General features: G+C 38.4%; 1 protein-coding gene across 3 annotated transcripts in view; it reads right to left on the reverse strand.

Moving 5' to 3' along the window:
- LOC124532284 (neuroglian) overlaps nucleotides 1–18,358 on the reverse strand; it is a 30,359-nt gene continuing 12,001 nt past the window's right edge. For 2 of the 3 annotated variants that reach the window (XM_047107111.1, XM_047107119.1), the window contains exons 4-15: nucleotides 12,892–13,509; nucleotides 11,979–12,169; nucleotides 9,141–9,416; nucleotides 6,190–6,331; nucleotides 5,209–5,336; nucleotides 4,736–5,017; nucleotides 4,298–4,665; nucleotides 4,062–4,223; nucleotides 2,975–3,947; nucleotides 2,342–2,549; nucleotides 1,918–2,015; nucleotides 969–1,764 (exon numbers count right to left, since the gene is read on the reverse strand). In XM_047107111.1, the coding sequence (XP_046963067.1) occupies nucleotides 1,655–1,764; nucleotides 1,918–2,015; nucleotides 2,342–2,549; nucleotides 2,975–3,947; nucleotides 4,062–4,223; nucleotides 4,298–4,665; nucleotides 4,736–5,017; nucleotides 5,209–5,336; nucleotides 6,190–6,331; nucleotides 9,141–9,416; nucleotides 11,979–12,169; nucleotides 12,892–13,509 (3,556 nt within the window). In that variant the 3' untranslated portion in view covers nucleotides 969–1,654. Of the gene's footprint in view, nucleotides 107–968; nucleotides 1,765–1,917; nucleotides 2,016–2,341; nucleotides 2,550–2,974; nucleotides 3,948–4,061; nucleotides 4,224–4,297; nucleotides 4,666–4,735; nucleotides 5,018–5,208; nucleotides 5,337–6,189; nucleotides 6,332–9,140; nucleotides 9,417–11,978; nucleotides 12,170–12,891; nucleotides 13,510–18,358 lie in introns of those variants that run through there. The other variant, XM_047107128.1, reaches the window with a different exon arrangement.

Raw genomic sequence — 18,358 nt, forward strand, 5'->3', positions numbered from 1 at the left:
GCCTACACGTAGGTGGGCGGCTGCGCGGCGGGCGGCGCGGGCGGCGGCAGCACGCGCGCGCCCGGCACGTACTGCCCGATGAACGAGCCGTCCTCCGTGAAGCGCCCTGCCACACGCACGTAACCACTGTCACTCTCACTCTCACTCTCACTTACCAGTGCGAGGCTCGGCGACCTCGCCAGCGACAGCTAGCGGGCCCCGACTACTTCAAACTTTAGGGTAGGACCTCAATAGGCTATTTGACTGGTTTTTAATATCCATTTTATGTTATTAAGTAGAAACCCAGGATTTTTTATTTTTAGAACATATTTGCCAAAAAATATCATATTTAAAATTCCATATTTAAATAGCGCACGAAAACGCTACTTTGACATTATGGCCCTGCAATAGAGTCGGTGACGTCACTTCCCTGTATTTTAAGCTGGCAGGCAAGAGCGTTCCACACAAGAGCGAACCAATCAGGAGCGTTTTGTTTGAAAAACAAACGTTTGAAAAAATGAATTTTGGTTTATGGATTTTTGAGTATATCAAGTATGATTTTCAACTTTCGTTAGTAAATAACCATTTTTAAATCCATAATATACACTGATTACAATAATTAACACTTCATTTTTCGCATCGTCAAATAGCCTATTGTTGCACTTAGTGTAGCTAGGGAATATTGAGGATCACTCGTAATCATTTACGGTGTTCATTTCCCTCCTTCCAAACAACTGTTTTTTATCCTATATTTTTACAAGTAATCCCCTTGATAGTACATATATATATATATACATACATACATTATTGAGTGGTTTTGTTATTCCATTTTATTAGAATTTATATTCAATTCAAAAATTATTTTAAACTTGTTCCAAAAGACGGTGGTCGTGAAAACGGCCTATGTGGTGATATAGGGGGTCGAACAACACCGCCCATAAAAGTTAAAGGGGAATGTATATCATAAAAATGTAAATCAAACAAGCATACAGTAAAACAAAACAGTGTTATAAAAGCTGACAATGATCAATTAAAAAAATAAATAACATAAAAAAATAAAAAAAAAAAACAAAATCATACCTCTTAAGAAAACATAAAAATGGCGGCGCGTGCAGGAGATAGGATAAACAGACAAGGACGGAAACATGGATACGTTTATCTATTCTATTCTTACAATAAATGCAAACTAAAAAACATAACGCTCGTGCTCAATAAAAAAGACTATATTATATTTAGAAACATTCACTGCAATTCACTCTGTCTATAATATCTTTTTTACAACCTAATTAGCTTACGACTAACGTGTACTTAACACCTAACCTAAACGCGTAAGTAGAGAAGACGCCTTGCAATTGTTGAACATGTGGAACGACCTTTACTGCGACTATTTTTGAAATAGTACAATAAGATCAAAACGTCCTTACATTATCGATAAAAACAAAGAAATTCGAATTTCAAAGAGATTCTAAACACAACCAAATAGAATTAAAATGGTGGGTAAATTTGTTGAATGAGCCGATCAAATCGAAGACCTCGCTTCGCAGCGATTGGTCGATTCGTTCCAGTTGTGATGCAATGGCACTACGTTTTGAGATTCGTCTAGCGGACAGAACGTATATCAGCTTTGTGCAGCCTAAGGGTGTGTGCGGGGAGGGAGGGGGGGGAGGAGGCGGGGTTACACGAGCGTAGCGAAGGCCTGCGAGGCCGAGTCGGGCTGACCGGAAGTGGGCGGGCGTCGTTTCCGCCCGTACTGGCCGATGAACGAACCATCCTCGTTCATGCCCGCTGCAATAATCATGCGTACAGGCAATCGTGACAAACGAAATAAAAGACTCATGCGATAAAAAATAAAAAAGAAAAAAAATAATACATCATGTCATGCTCTTAAAAAAATGAAAGGATATGTAACTCGAATCGGTGTATCCGATATCGACGTACCTGTCTCGCCCTCGCCGTACTCGGCCATGGAGTCGGTGTCGCTCTCGGGGCCGGGCTTGGTGCCGCTGCTCATCGAATGCCGAGATTTGTTGTCAAGTCTGAAAATAATTCAAATTCCGCATTCATTTGACGATCTCCTTGGTCGAGTGGTGTGTACATCGGTTTTCATGGGTTCGCCACTCTGAGGTCCCGGGTTCGATTCCTGGCCGAGTCGATGTAGATTACCATTAGTTTTCTATGTTGTCTTGGGTCTGGGTGTTTGTGGTACCGTCGTTACTTCTGATTTCCATAACACAAGTGCTTCAGCTACTTACATTGGGATCAGAGTAATGTATGTGATGTTGTCTCATATTTATTTATTATTTATTTATTTATATAAACCGCTCCGCGAACGGGGGGGGGGCGAGGGGGGGGAGATACTGACGGGTGCGTGTACTCGTGGAAGGCGGCGTCGGGGCAGTCGGCGCGGCCGTGCGCCAGCTCGCGGTCGTGCACGTCGTACTTGCCGCCGCGGTTGCGGCGCGCCACGCACACCAGCACCAGCACCAGCAGCAGGAAGGCCAGCGCCACCATCACGCCGATGAACCAGCCCGCCGTCGCCGTCGCCTCCTCGCGCGGACGCACGCGCGGGTCTGCGGACACCACACGCTCAGGTTAATTAATCACATATACATTCACAGAAAGATAGATAAAGATACGAGTGTAGGTGTTTAATCTATTAAATTTACTGCGAAATAGAGTAAAGTAAAGTAACAGCCTGTAAATTTCCCACTGCTGGGATGAGGCCTCCTCTGCCATTAAGGAGAGGGTTTGGAACATATTCCACCACGCTGTTCCAATGCGGGTTGGTGGAATGCACATGTGGCAGAATTTCGATGAAATTAGACACATGCAGGTTTCCTCACGATGTTTTCCTTCACCGCCGAGCACGAGATGAATTATAAACACAAATTAAGCACATATTTATAGTGGTGCTTGCCTGGGTTTCGCGTGCATCGGTTAAGATGCACGCGTTCTAACCACTGGGCCGTATAGAGTAGCAGAAGATTAAACTTACCGATATTGGTATCGACAACTTTGACTTCGCTGGTGCTGAAGTATTCTCCGTCGTGAGCGGTGACCTTCACCTCGTACTCCTGCCCTGGCTCCAGGCCCGTCAGGATTACATAGTCGTCCTCCGTGACTTCGTTGCTCTGCAGCCAGTCTGGATGACCTTTCAGTCTGTACCAGGCGACAAAGTGAGTTCCGGCGTGACCATCTAGAGAGGGAATCCACCTGACCAGGATGTGAGCCGTTCCCTCCTTGGCCGGCAGCGTGCTGGTCTCGAACATCGGTATGTCGGGCACCGCGTTGACCATAGCCTTTGTTGTTTGTTCCACATAATATTTGTCTCCTTCTCCTGCCTTTGTCTTCGCGCGAATTTCAATTCTGTACTTCGTGTTCGGTTCTAGTCCGGCCAGCTTTGCGCGGTCAAATTTGGGATCGATCTCCTTTTTTCTCTCTTGCAGCGGTCCGAGTGACGTGCCGGTGACTTTTTGGTAGTAAATTTTGTATCCCGTCAATATACCGTTTTCGTCCAACGGTTTGTCCCATTTGAGAAGCATGGCTGAAGATCCAATCGGATAAACTTCGAACGATCTGACGGTTCCAGGTTTACCTTCTGGAGTTACGAAGCTGAGAGTTTCACTGGGGGGTCCATTAAATCTTCCATTGTACACTAGAATTCTAGCGTTATTTTTCTTGAACGGCTTAAATTTCGAGACTAAAGCACTGGACGCGTCGGCTTTAACTAAAATTTCTTTCGGCCGGTCTTCTTCCCCATCTGACCAAGTCTGGATTTTGTATCCCTTAAAGTGTCCTCGGACCGACTCAGGGGTCACAGGATTCCAACTCAACAATGCGGTAGTGCCTGTAGTTACTTGGACAAGGGTGAAGTTTAATGGTGCCTGCAATGGAGTGTCTTCGCCTGACCACCCAATAACCTCAACTGGTGCGACATTCGAAGTTCCTTTGGAATTGACAGCAATTACCTGTTAGGACATAAGCGTACAATAATATTTTACGTTACTGAAATCTTGAAATTAGTCTATAGATAAAAAATTAACACTGTAAAGGTACAAATTAAAACGATTAATTGAATTTACCTTGATCTTGTACGGCTGGAAGGTTGGCGTATTAGGCACTACAAGTTCGGTCTGCTGCCAATTCCTAACCTGCTCCTCGGTCCAGGTCTGCCCCGTGATGTTTCGTCTCCAAGACACCAGGTAGTAGAAGCCGGGGCCGTTGTGCTCGATCTGGGGCATTTTCTGAAAGAATACGAATGAATCGATAAGTCAGAGTCGCGGCCTCTGGGCGCCGGTAGTTGGTCACCGACACTCACCGACCACGAGATGACCATGTTGGTGGGGTGGCTGCCCTCGCCCTCGACGCGGTCGGGGTTCTTGTAGGGCACGTCGGCGCGCGTGGAGCACACGTCGGAGTGCGCGGAGGGCGCGGACGGGCCGATCTTGTTCCACGAGAGCACGCGGAACGTGTAGTTGGCCCACGGGCTCAGCTCCACGGCCCACGACGTGTCGATGGCGGGCACGCTGTCGCTGGCCAGGTCCCACGTGTCGGGCGTGAAGCTCGTGTTGTACTGGATGGAGAAGCGCAGGATGGGCGCGCGGTTGTCGCCCATCGAGTGCCAGCGCAGCTTGGCCAGCTTCTCGTGGCACTCCACGCCGTCCAGCGCCGGCGGGTTGGGCTTGTCTGCGGACGGCGGTGGGGTGAGTACGGGTCGCGTGGGTGTCGAGCGCCGTGACGTCACAGCGGGGCATACCTTGGACGGTCAGCGTGGCCTGGGCGCGCGCCTCGTCGATGGCCGTGCGCGCGATGCAGGTGTACTCGCCGGAGTCCAGCTCCGTGGTGTCGGATATGAGCAGCGAGTAGTCGTTGGTCATCCGGAACCGCGGCTGGTTCTCGAAATCGATCGGCTGTCCGTCGTTGAGCCAGATGATCTCCAGTTTGAGCGAGTCGTCAGCGTTGGCGTTGCAGCGGAAAGTCGCCGAGGCGCCCGCCGCGACCTCGTAGTGCTCGGGTTTGTCCGTGATGACCGTGCGTTCTGTAAGACAGGGGAAATGTTTATTTACTTATGTCTACTTCCATTCCATAATATATACAGAATTTTTATGACGTCTCTTAAACATATCCCATTTCAGGTTTGATCTATGTTATTTCATTGGTCTGAAAACGTCTTTCTCTACGATAAAATTAGAGAGACAATGATCACACTAATAGAAGAAGCATACTAACTTTTAACAACAAGCGATCCAAATGCGGACTTTTCTCCAAACTTGTTCTTAGCGTAGCACTGGTAGGTGCCCATGTCGGTGTACGATACGTCTCTGATCACAAGGTCGCCTTCCGAAGTTATGTTGTACCTGACAAGAAAGGAATTAAGGGTATTCGCATATTTCTAAATCACTGTGTAGGTAGCCTGGCAAACGACTTTGGCCACCAGTTAGTTGGTCACTAACGCCGGTAGAAATTGGCATATCCCAATATTAATTCAATTTATTCGCGTTATTATCATTCCTTACGAGTTTTCAATGAACAGATTTTTTTTATTAATTAAAGAAATTTACTATCTAGAGTAAAACAATTGGCAAAGCAAGACACGGAAATAATTTACGTTTATCGAGTCCCTGAGTGGGAGGCGAAGACATTACGAAGCAATTATTGTAATAACCTAAAAAGTGCCGAGGCTGCTATTCGGGGATCTAGAATTAACATTCATTGACATCATTAAGGCCATAACACACTATAATATGGGGGTATAGGCTATGAATATGACACCTTACTATATAGCATGTAAAATGGTTGAAGCTTATATTACTGTCTCTAAACAAAACCAGGCAAATAATATTCATTGTGTTTTTCGATTCTTATTTTTTTTTTGAAAATAAGAGTAATCATAGAATTATATTAAAGAAAATTATTTAAAATAAAATGTGATCATTGTTTAAAGGACACTATTTCTGACTTGCCCCAGAAAAAGAAAAAAACGACTATATATAAGAATAGTTTCCAACTTTGTCCAAGAGATATATTGTTTTATTGATATGTATATCAATGTATCCCACAAAAATGTACGCGCTTTTGGGTATGTATATTAGTGTGTCGACGTGTACCATACAGCCTAAAAAATAGTAGTTGTTTCTTAGACCACCTTAGGTTATTTTGTCGGTATAGTTAGTGACAGCATATCATCTCAAATTAAAGCGGTCGACTCACTTTCCCCCCGTGACGTCGACGTCGTCCCTCATCCATTTGACGATGGGCTTGGGCGCGCCGAACACGCGACATTTGAGAACCGCTTCCGAACCGTCCACTTTGGTAAGATTTTCTGGTCCCTCCTTGATTTCTGGCGGTATGGCTAGAAAAAAAATGTATGATTGGATAAAATTAAGTACATAATTACAATCTTAAACGTTCTTAATATAAATTAACGTAATTTGAATGAAGGACATTTTTTCGTAAAAAATGGTCTTTTGTTCGACCACAGATTAGACTTAATTTAAATGTCATTTTGACAGATTCTAAAATAAATAATATACGATGTTTTGTTGGTTGTAGTTAGTGGATCATTAATTAAAATTACTCCGCATAAGATTTATAACCATTCATCACAGATATAACAATTAGCAGAGTACAAATTAAAAGTGAGGACGAATTCATTCCGCTAATGTATTTCATAAGTTGTACCATGTGTCTCAATTTATCATCTAAAAATCCATTTTTATGCCAGAAAATTTGTAAGGAACACGCATTAATCACCGTTTTTACTATCTCGACCTATTTATTTATAAATAATTCATAATAACTCTCGCATTGCGAGCATCCGCAACAATTCGTAGATTGCGGTGTGGGCGTGTGAGCGTACCGCCGCGTCCAGCGACCTGCGCGGATGTCTCTAATACACCTCGCATCTATCATTTAGGCTTAACTTAGACGATGCAGGATGTGATGCGGAATTTGTGAACGTCTTAACGGGTTTTTGATCACATTTTATATGTCGGAGATTATGAATATATACGTATACGAACTCATTTGATAGAAAGACAACGTGATTAATTTTATGACTACGACTCTTTGTCATACTCTCGTTGCCAGTTGTCATAATATGTTCTAAAAAAAGACAGCCTAAAGTCAATTTCAGGGAATATTGGCTTGGGTTGTCTGGAAGAAATAGCTACTTAGCCATAAGACCGCCCGTTGTACTCTACAATATTATATATAATAATTGTAACATATTATAATGTGTATCATGTGGTGTACAATAAAGTATAAGTAAATAAATAAATAAATAAGATTAAAAAAGAGATATTACTAGACTAGACTTCAATTTCGAATATTATCATGTCTGAAAACGAGTTTATGCCTAACCCCTCGTTGTACATATATATCCAAATGCTAAAACGATTAACGTTTTAGTCCAAGACGAAATCCAATTTCTAAATTTGATACTATTATCATCAAATACTAAAGCGTAACGTCACATTCTATACGTAACCGTGAACAAATCGATAGCTAAACAAAGGTGTGAAGGGTGATTGAACTTGGGCAATAAAATACACCCCGGGGTGTAGCCAACCGCGGTCCGGTATTTTCGGGGGTTGCAGATGATTCATCCGCAGGTATGGAACACGCTTCGGAAGAATATCTACAGCTGGACGTATTTTTTTGCGTCACTTAAGTAACTAATCTTTGCGTAGTTTTTTTTAAAGATACTCGTTGTTATGAAATGATAATGTTATTTGTAACGGTTTTTTGCAAAATTGCAATATTTAAGTTAGTTTGAAAAGATATACTTTTTTATACAATGTCGTTATATTTCAAAAAGAGTAACTACTGAGTTTCTTGCCGGTTCTTCTCGATATAGAATGTACTTTCCGAATCGGTTGTAGCTTCACTTAAAATAGTTGTTAAATGACGATACAAAAGTGCCTACTTGATAAAATATATTTTGATTTATTTTGTTAGTTATATTTTTAATTATTATCAAATTAATAAATAATAAAAATGGATGAACGCTGGCAAGAATTATAAAGCAAGGCGAAATTTCCTTAGGAATATAAATATACGTTGAAGACAAAACTTTTATTCATCCAAAGAGTCTTGCTCGTTTATTGTGTTAGCTACCCTAATTTTCATGTTCGTTACGAGTTGCTTATTACAAACGTCATATTATTATTTACACAGCGATGAGAACTTGTGAGCTGTGACGCAAAGTAACGACGCCTTAATTAAAATTTCCTCTCTGTTACAAATAACGCGGCATAGTAAATATGTCACGAACGTAAAGCTCGCTTATTATTGTGGACTGGAATACGACAATAATTTCATAAAGATATTATTATTCCTCAAAACTAATCATTAGGTATTGAGTAATATTATAATGACTCAATTTCATCCTTCTTCACTTTACTTTGAGTGTTTGTAATTTTTATACTCTTAATAAGCTGAGTCTCGCTACTGACGTTGTCTTAAAAGTCGTATCGAAAGGAAGTTTGCGGGAAAAAAATCATTTCATTATTTTACGTTAGTTTGTACTAGTAGTCAAGCGGGGCTTCATTCGCGTTCTAGTGTGTTGATTGTCATGTGTTAGGCACAAAAGTAGCTAGTATGTTCTCTCTTGGAGATCAAGTTTGCGTCATACCAAATTTCATGAAATTCGGTTCAGCTGTTTGGTCGTGAAAGAGCGTCAGACAGATAGACACGAGTTACTTTTACATTTATAATATTGATATATTTAATGTTTAATGCTGCCTTTATTATTATGTTAATTTTATATTTTTTCCCCTTTTATTATTTATTGCGTCGATTTAATATCGCTCTTTTATTGTTACCGCTGTCAGTTCCGCAATAGCATTAGGAGACCACTGAAAATCAGTGTAGAAGCAATAATGTTTCTATTTTTCACTGAGTGGATCTCCTTTTGACTAAATTACACTGCTGCAAACTATTTATTGTTTTATATTATTTTAATTATTAATTTTTACTCTCAAAACTTGTTCTGTTGTTGTTGTATTTTTAGTTATTATTATTTTTTTCTTGTTTGATGTATTTTAGGATACATGATATTTCGTTATTTTTCGTTTTTTATGTTGTATGAAAGTTGTGTAATTTGCTCAATAAATGTTTATTATTATTATATAGATTAATAAAAAAATAAGTTTACTTACATTGTACATTAATGTAGACGTCCTTATAGACGTAACCGTTCGAGTTGGTCGCGTTACAACCGTAGTTGCCGGTATCCTTCTTCACCAGATCCGTGATGATGATTGAATTCGACGTGACCTGTCGTCTCGGGTTCGATTCCGCTTGCTCGATCGGTTTACCGTTGTGCACCCAGGCTATTTGAGGTTCTGGCGTACCGCCTGCTTTACAATTTATAATAGCTGTCTCGCCTTCAGCGAGGTTCTGGAACTGCGGCTCTTCGATGAAGAAAGGAGCGGCTGTGGAGGAAAAACAAATTACATTAGAGATATATCGTCTTGAAATGAGAGTTTTTTACGAGCCAAATGTCCTTAGTTTTATAATCTGAAAAAAAAAATAGTAAATATACAGTACGACCTAATTCGCCAATTTAGTCGAATGTAAAATAAAACTTGAAATATCTCGTACGCAATATTTTAGATTGATAGTTTCGTTCCTGTGTGATAAAAGGAAAACCGTTTCTAGATAAAATGAGATAAGAATATCATTTGTCTATAAAATAGGGCCAGAAAATATTCTCCGTACTCAAATACTTATGCATACAAATTGTCATACATACATACATCTAGCTGTATCTTTATGTGTATGGAATATATTAAATAAGAAACGTGTACCCAGCAAATGAACTGTTAATAATATATGATGTTAAATTTAGACCAATATCTTTAAATATATACCACGTAAAGGACAGATAAAGGTTACCATTAAAATGGTCCATTGTATGATTCCGACAGGATATTTTGAGCCCTTTGAACTTTAGTATGAAATCATTATATAGGGAATTATTTTAAGGCTAAGTGTTCACTTGAATATACATTTAATGACGATGAATAATACAGGAACAACTATAAAATTTTACAACTAAATTCATTCTGAAATATACCTAATTTCATGTTAAATCAATGTTTCTTTTTCAAGGCATCCACTTTAGGCAGTATTATATTCGAAATTTATAATCCCCCACCGGAGGGTAAATGTTGTATCGGCATAACGAATGGGATTTAAGTTATTTTGAGGGGTTGGAACGCATTACATACATCATGTCATAAATACTACGGTTTTTATTTCAACCACCATTTGGCAAAATACGCTTCCCTGGTTCCGTATGCATTTTCCCTTTGTTTCTACACCTTTTAAGGCTCAAATGTTCAAATAAAGCCATTGTTACAAAACCAGCCCCTCGCGAGCGGAACGTGATCGCGTGATTAAAGCAATGCATGCGACTGTAGCCCTCGACAATGCCGGTGACACCTTCGTATTGAAAGGAATTTTTATTTTACGTTAATTATTTTTCCCTCATTCGTAAACACTTGAAAAATAAATAGACCTCTTAAGCGTAAATCCGACGATTCATAAAAAATAAAAATCACTCGTTACATAAATCGTTCCCTCAGTTATTTCTGTTCATATTAAATAATAAGTCAATAGATTATGCTAGGGTAAGACTTATTCTAAAATGGTTTGGATTAATCCAGAGGCAAAATTACTTCCGATTCATAAATCTGACACCATTGAGTACGATTTATTTAACACAAATTGAGCACATGAAAACATATTCATTAACATTTTATTCATACCTCGTTTCAAGGTTGTCGAGTGTGCAGTAATCCGGGGATGTTTATATATCGCATACATAACACTCAGATGTAATCCCTCAATTGTCGCGTGCATTGCTGAGTTATTCGCGTGACACAATTACTCCAGCGTAGTGACGCGTAACAGCAATGTACTAAACAATTTGTGTAACGAGATTATGCGATCGCTTTGCCGGTTGCGATCGGACATTATCTTTCGAACTGCGGTCAGGGATTATTGGAATTTCTATCGAACCGTGCTTAGTTCGCTGAGTTTGCTTCTAAGGTATTCGATGAGCGGCATTTTCATATGCATTACAAGCGACCTCTACTATTTATTGACAAAATGTCTTAAGATCACAAGTTTCCATTATTTTGAAAAACGAACATTACTACTTTTTTCAACAAAAGGAAAATTCGGAAAACTTGTGCCGGTATTTATTGTTCAAATATTTCGTAGGCTTATTAGATCATAAAACGCGCTGCAGGACGGCTATATTTGCATGTACCAAAAATGCGAAACGGTCCATTGTCCGAAATATTGCGCCCTTATAGGGACAGCGACGAACGCTTCAATTGGGACGCATTAGAGCCGCACTTCCGGACCGTCATTACGACTAAATTACGCTTGCGCTGGAGGCGTTTCGTGATATATAGAATTAGAGCAATCAAACATCATCATAGTTATCAAGTCATCTTATAAACCGAATAACATATCTTTACACTTTTCGATATAATTCAACAGCTCAAAATATATGAGCAAAGTTCGCCCTTTCATTTGTACGGTGGGCGTAATCAGACTATATTATGATCCTATAAATAGACGAGCCAGTATAACGATGCTCATGTACACGCCCGAGTCGTCAGCTGGGCAACATGAAAGCGCTCTCCGCGAAATAAATAACCCGGTTGCGATATTCATAAGGCAAGGGAAATGGTAAGGGTGAGGGCACTCGTTCAGGCTTGCTTGGGTTCGAAAGTTTCTCTCGCAAAGCCAAAGAATATTTTTTATTTACGAATCTCTGAAATAATTCTTCATGAACGATTTCGTATGCCGTCTGAAACGTCGTGTTTAATTTGCTTTAGGTATTTTGAGCTGTTTACTCTTGAGATAAATTGAAAATATGACGCTAGACAGGGAACAAAAATATGGATTAAACTATAACTAACTAAAGCAGTGAGTCGATTAATTTATGGAGAAGTTTAGCGTGGTTTAAATGAACATACCTTCAACGTTCAACTGGATGGAGTACGTCTGGGCAGTGCCAACGCCGTTACTGACTTCGCAGGTATACGTTCCTTGATCTTCGTAACCAGCTCGTTTGATGACTAAAGTTTTCCCGTAATTGTCTTGAGTTATCCGCTGCGATGAAAGTATCGTCCGTCCTTCTTTTTTCCAAACCACTTGAGGTAACGGCCTATGGATTGTAATTACGTTAATCTTGTACGTAGGAAATATGTCTTGGAGGTAATTATGGGTTATAAATATTTATCTTTAAATTAGTGGGCGCAAGAAAACTATAAATATTGTTACATAAATATATACAAAAAAGCGATTTACTGTAGCTATCTCAAATAAATAAAGTGATCGCTGGTATTTAATTATTTATATTTTTATTTTACAAACACTATTATTCAGAAAACGGTATTTATAACCGACAATGATAAAATACCACAAATAACAATGGACGATAAATCATCATTGAATTCAATAATAGGACATGTTCCAGATTGCTGTTATCCAAGGTTTTAATAGTTCACAGGAACATGTATGATTTATCGTGTTAAATATAAAATCACAGTCACTAACGACACAAAGGCAACGTTAGGCGCCATTAACTTAGTGATTCATTAAATCATGTTGATAGTTACGAGGCGTATTAAAATTCTCAAGCTAAGGACACGGGTATGTCTAAAGGCGACCTATTTGGCACACGCCGCCCCTTATAAAGCCAAGTCTGAAAAATGCATTATAAAGTCATTACCCTGATTCTCTAAAGTACTTCAAGCACTATAACAATGTTACTTTGACAGAACAAGATCAAGTTTGTTAAGTGAATAAATAGCATGCGGGTATCGGTGCCGTATATTTTATAGATGAAAGCATCCTATTTTTCACTTTAATTGTTTGAATACTTACGTCCCGCCATAAATGCAATACAGCTCCACTTTCTTGCCACGCCATGCTTTCTCCACTCTTCTGGTCGTGTATTGCCTGACAGGGGGATACTTATTCGAGGTCGGGGATATACCCGTTTGTTCAACTTGCAAGTAAACTTTGTTACCTAACTTATACTCATTTCTGAATACTGATTTCGCGGCACATGTATAGGCGTAGTCTACGCTCGCGTCAAACCGAGTTACGTTCGAGAACCAGAGGTTTCCCTCAGGATCTAATGTCATACGCGAATTGTTAATCGTCTTGAGCTGCCCTTGTTCGCCTTGCAACATCCAGTAGACATTCGGACTGGGGTGACCGTCAGGAGGCGCGCAGGTGAGGTTGAATGGGTGACCTTCCTGTGCAGTGATTGTTTGTTGAGGTCCATCGGTCTCCTTGAATGAGTTGAGCTCTGCTTTTCTCACGTAGACCGAATTTGAGGTAGCTGTTCCCCATTCGTTGTAAGCGAAACATTGGTACTGGCCGAGATCCTCGTTACGCGGTTTACTAACTACCAGCGTACCACGGCCTGGTTGCTGGGAGATTCGATTGTCGTAGCTCGTGTATTCAAAGGGCTTGCCGTTCTTGATCCACCTATACCTGTTGGACAAAAAAAAACGGTTAAATATGATGTAATGATGAAACGAGTAACTGACGGTTCATTATAATTAGCCATGACAGAGTTTTTGCACGTTCGAAACGAACCTTCCTCCCACTACATTTTAGAATAAACAATGCTGTTAAGAGAGATCCCATAAATAAATATTCTCTTTAGTGGGCTATAAAAACGGTTATAACATTTTATATATTTACATAAAAATATACTATAACAGTGGTGAACATTTTTCGTGAACGATGTCATAATATTCGAACGTTGGTAAAGCATTGAAATGTCAATAACCGACAACAAAGGACTATCGGAACAATATGTTGGATTTCCTGAATTATTTTTCAATACTTCCACAATAGCAAATAATTTTATCGTTATAATTAATTAAGAACTTTGCCCTTAATTTCGCACAGCAAAAGAGAAACTCAGAATAGGTTAATTGAGGTAACAGTTTTTAATTATGTTAAACCAGTTAATTAAGCACATATTATGATGAGTGTTAATAGTAATTTTAGTGAATATAACGTTATTAACGGTGACACAATATATCCGATGTCTGCTCCTTGAGATGGCTGCGTTGAGTCAGAATGACTGACTCATGAATAATTTATTAGGATTCATAATGTTCATGAACGAACTTGCTGCTCCTAACCCGCATATGGATACAGACAGCTTCACTTTTGTTATAAAAATTGATATGTTTTAACTTTGGGTATTCGAAATTTAATAATTTTCTATAATGGAAAATAATATCAAAATCTAATCAATTGTTTTGATGACACCAATTTAAGATAACAAATTTTGACCCACACACACATACGTATATACATATATAGATGTGTGTCAAGTAATATAAAGAAAAGCTTTACTTAAAACTTTTCGCTTAAGGAGTTTGAAATTTAAGAATAAAATTTTATAACATTTTTTTTCGAACGGATTACATACAACAATTTAGATATATGCAGACCTTCGTTCATTTCGATTCGGCATAGTCACAAAGCATCTATTGATTATGCAATAAGTATTGTGTTCCAGATCTGGAGTTTCATTAGTCAAGAGTTTGGAGCACCTATTATACATTCAGTAATATAAACTAGGCACGATGTTTTCAGTATGTTGACGTCATTATGTTTTTTAGCGAGAAACACTTTTTAAGTAATTGTTTTAAAAAACTGCCTCTACTAACGAGATATTTAATGAGCGAAGTTCTAAGCTATTATTACGTTGTCCAGAGAGGCAATTCATATATGGAACATATTTTTGAGGTGAAAATATTAAAATATAAAAGATAAATCAAATATCGTATTTATCATACGATATTTGATTTATTCATAATTTGTGAGTTTTAATGGATGGCATTCAATCTAATGAATAACATACACCGAGCGTTCAAGATAGTTCGTACATGCCAATACAGAACAAGATATTATAAGCTTACGAATTCTAATCTATAGTTCAAGTAACTTAAACTATAGGTTAGAATCTTACTGTGTCTATCCCTATGTATGCTTAGATCTTTAAAATTACATAACTGATTTTGAAGCGGTTTATTTTAATAGATAGAATGATTCAAGAGGAAGTTTCATACGTATAATTATATTATACGTAAAATTTCATGGACAATATAATAGATAATCACTGAAAATCTGTTAACATTGTAAGACATTCTGCGGTATATATGTATAGTACCAGTATTGTAACCGTTCGAAGCCGGGGCGGGTAGCTAGTTTAACTATAAAAACACCTATAGGCGACGAACGCGATAGGAACTCCGCCCTCTCATACGAATTCGAATTGCCTTCCACTCAACCGAACTCGTTACAGCCAAGTGTGTGCAAATATGTCCTACGCGAGGGGAATCCTACTATGATGATGAGACACTTGAATCAAGGAGCCATCGTCATCCCGCTCTTGGTGTAACGATTCTTCAGTTGATCTTCCAAATCATTAATTCTTAAGTCAGATCTTTTGAACGTTTTTACCAAACAACAGTGCAAAGTGTTATCATTAGATATACTGTCTGTATAGTACATTTTTATTTCTCTTAAAATTAGTGGAAGATACAACGCATAAATCAATAGGAGCGCTCGGGGCCGGTAAAGGGAAGGGAGTACTCGCTTTGCTGGCTAATAGGATTGTTTGGGTATTATATATTTAATACTCATTTACTAACAAATTTTCAAATAAAGCGATTTCATGTGCCACTCCTAAAGCACGCACGCACTTACCTCGTAGACAGCCATTCGCAAGATTTACCCATACTATAACCTTAAACTAATTTTGTACTTTTTTTGTTATGTAACTATAAATTTACGATTACATAAACAAAGAGTATTTTATTAATTAAATTTATTGATTTGTTGACGCCACTGGTTACTGTTCCACTTCTTAGGATCGTGTTCGTTTTTAAAATAAAATTGCAAACGCGACAAAACAGTCTTTCAAATAAGAAGCGCAATTGAAATAAGCCTTTTCAAATACAAGCTCTCCAGTACTACGGCATAAAGGAGTTTATTTATAATTATCTAGTACATAGTTCCAGAGCTGCAAAACTGGCTCATTTTGTTTATTACTCACAATGAAGTAAAATCAAGAATAGTTTTTTAAAAACTATATCGTTCTGAGTGATTTTGGCTACGGTTAAATCTCAAGGGAGACCAGGCAATTACGCAGGACATATTATAGTGTACCAGTGTGCAAATACATGTGCTCTCGATTCCCTTCTCTCTAATCTGATTGGATGGCAAATCTCATGCAATACTCTCGTATGGAAATGACTTCAGGCGCAGCCCTAAAGGCTTTTTGTGGCTTAGGTGGCTACGTGGTGGCTTTACGCTTTCTGAGGCAAGAGTGTATAAGCTACAAACTTTTAGACACTGGGCTACTTCTTCTTAACTAAGAATAACAAATATACAACTTCTAATAATCAACTAAGAATACAACTAAGAATCGATAGAAAATCCAATATTTTTTATGGGTTCGATCCCTAAAGCAAAGAGGTTGACAATTTTTATAAATACATGAAGTAGAGAAATTGTAATTTTGTTTATAATTCATATATTTTTTTTGTTTTGATAAGAGACACTGCAGTAAAGTGTGTGTAGTGTGTTCACAATTAAAACTCTTTGTATTTGTACAATATTTTCAATGTATAAAGGAAGTAGGGCACGACTCGCTGTAAGAGCTTTTTTACACTTAGCATACTTGTTAGATTTCATACTTAACCCTATACTGTCACAGCCTTATATCCGTCAAGATTAAAAAACTACAAGAATGCACTCAACTAAATGTATGCATAATATATATGCGTATGCGTGCTTATGCAAGAATACCGGTAATTTACATGAATCGCAAACGATTGGATATGTTAACATACAATGAAATCATTCATATACATTTATGTGTGTGTGTGTGGTTTATTTAATTGATGTATTGATAGTGAAATACAACTTAAATTGACTATTTAAAAGTCAAACGATAAAATACTTTGTATGGCTTTGTTAGTAGGATGAGTCCATTTAAGCATCAGCATAAGGGACAATATTTTATTCGCAATTTTATAGTGTTTATTTCTCATAGTGCTGTCTATCGGGGTGGCACTAAGGTACAATTAGGTAATTTAATTTCCCGTATGTATTACTACTAGAACAAGATAAATATCAACTATCTAATTATCCCTTGACATCGGTATTGTAAAATGCATCAGCCTATTATATTGTTCTACGTAAGACATTATGTTATTTATAGTGCCTGTTATCATAGTTGCTCGCTCACCTTTCACATAGTAATACAAAACACAATGTGTAACTGTGCTAAAGTGGTGGTCTTAGTTATGTATGGGAGTCAAACTGCACTACCATTTAGAAACAGCTATTCATACAATAACTTACAGTAAGGTCCGATTGTACGATTATCGAATAAATGAATTTAAGAAAAAACACAATATTTTAAACGCAATCTGCGTTAAAGAGTATACAAGTTCTGCTCATAAACATCTGGTCACACCCTGTAGTAATATAAAGGGAAATTAGTTAGTCAAGTCACATTCGCAACAGGCGACGCGATGTTTAATTTACTAATGTATATTTCTACGTGACCCACTAACCCCCTATGGGTTATGGGTAAGGGCTTATTATATTGACTAGAAGATATTTTTATTATTAATACTTGTATGGAGCATATAATTATTTATTCACATTCTATATATAACTGGTAAAGTAATGAATCAATTTCGATGAACACACAATCGTAAAATTTAAAAGTATATAATAATATATCTATTAAGTCTTATTACAGTCACCAATTACATAATATTAGATGACCTTGCATGAACTTAGATCCTTCCCTCTAGTCTTTGTCGAACAACAAATTGTATATTGAAGTTAGGCGATTCGATATTGATCGATACGGAAATTTGACGTACATTTAGTTTATTTTTAGCAAGAGCCTTTACTTTATTGTTTTCATTTGAACGAAATGTCAATCGCTACGAATAGACGAGCGTCCTTCACCTAGGTCACGTCGCAATGCATTGTGCGATGCAATCGAAGTAAAGGTGCAGGATATGACCACTTTGTCACCCAGCGCGAATCTGGGAAGTGACATAACGAGCGTCGTAAGAACATTCGCGTCCGTCTTCGTCTCGAGTAGGTCAGTTGACATTTTCCTGCTAATTGATGGCTTATTTCATTCATGGCAACAAACCACTCGTAAATACAATAAAAGTCAAAATTTATAATTCAATATAAAATCCGAACTAAAAGTGAGTTTTTATCTGAATACGATCGCCAATCATGAAATTCTGAATACATATATACAATATGCTGTCAGCAGTAGAGT

Source organism: Vanessa cardui, chromosome 1 (genome assembly GCF_905220365.1).
Source record: "Vanessa cardui chromosome 1, ilVanCard2.1, whole genome shotgun sequence".
Lineage (NCBI taxonomy): Eukaryota > Metazoa > Arthropoda > Insecta > Lepidoptera > Nymphalidae > Vanessa > Vanessa cardui.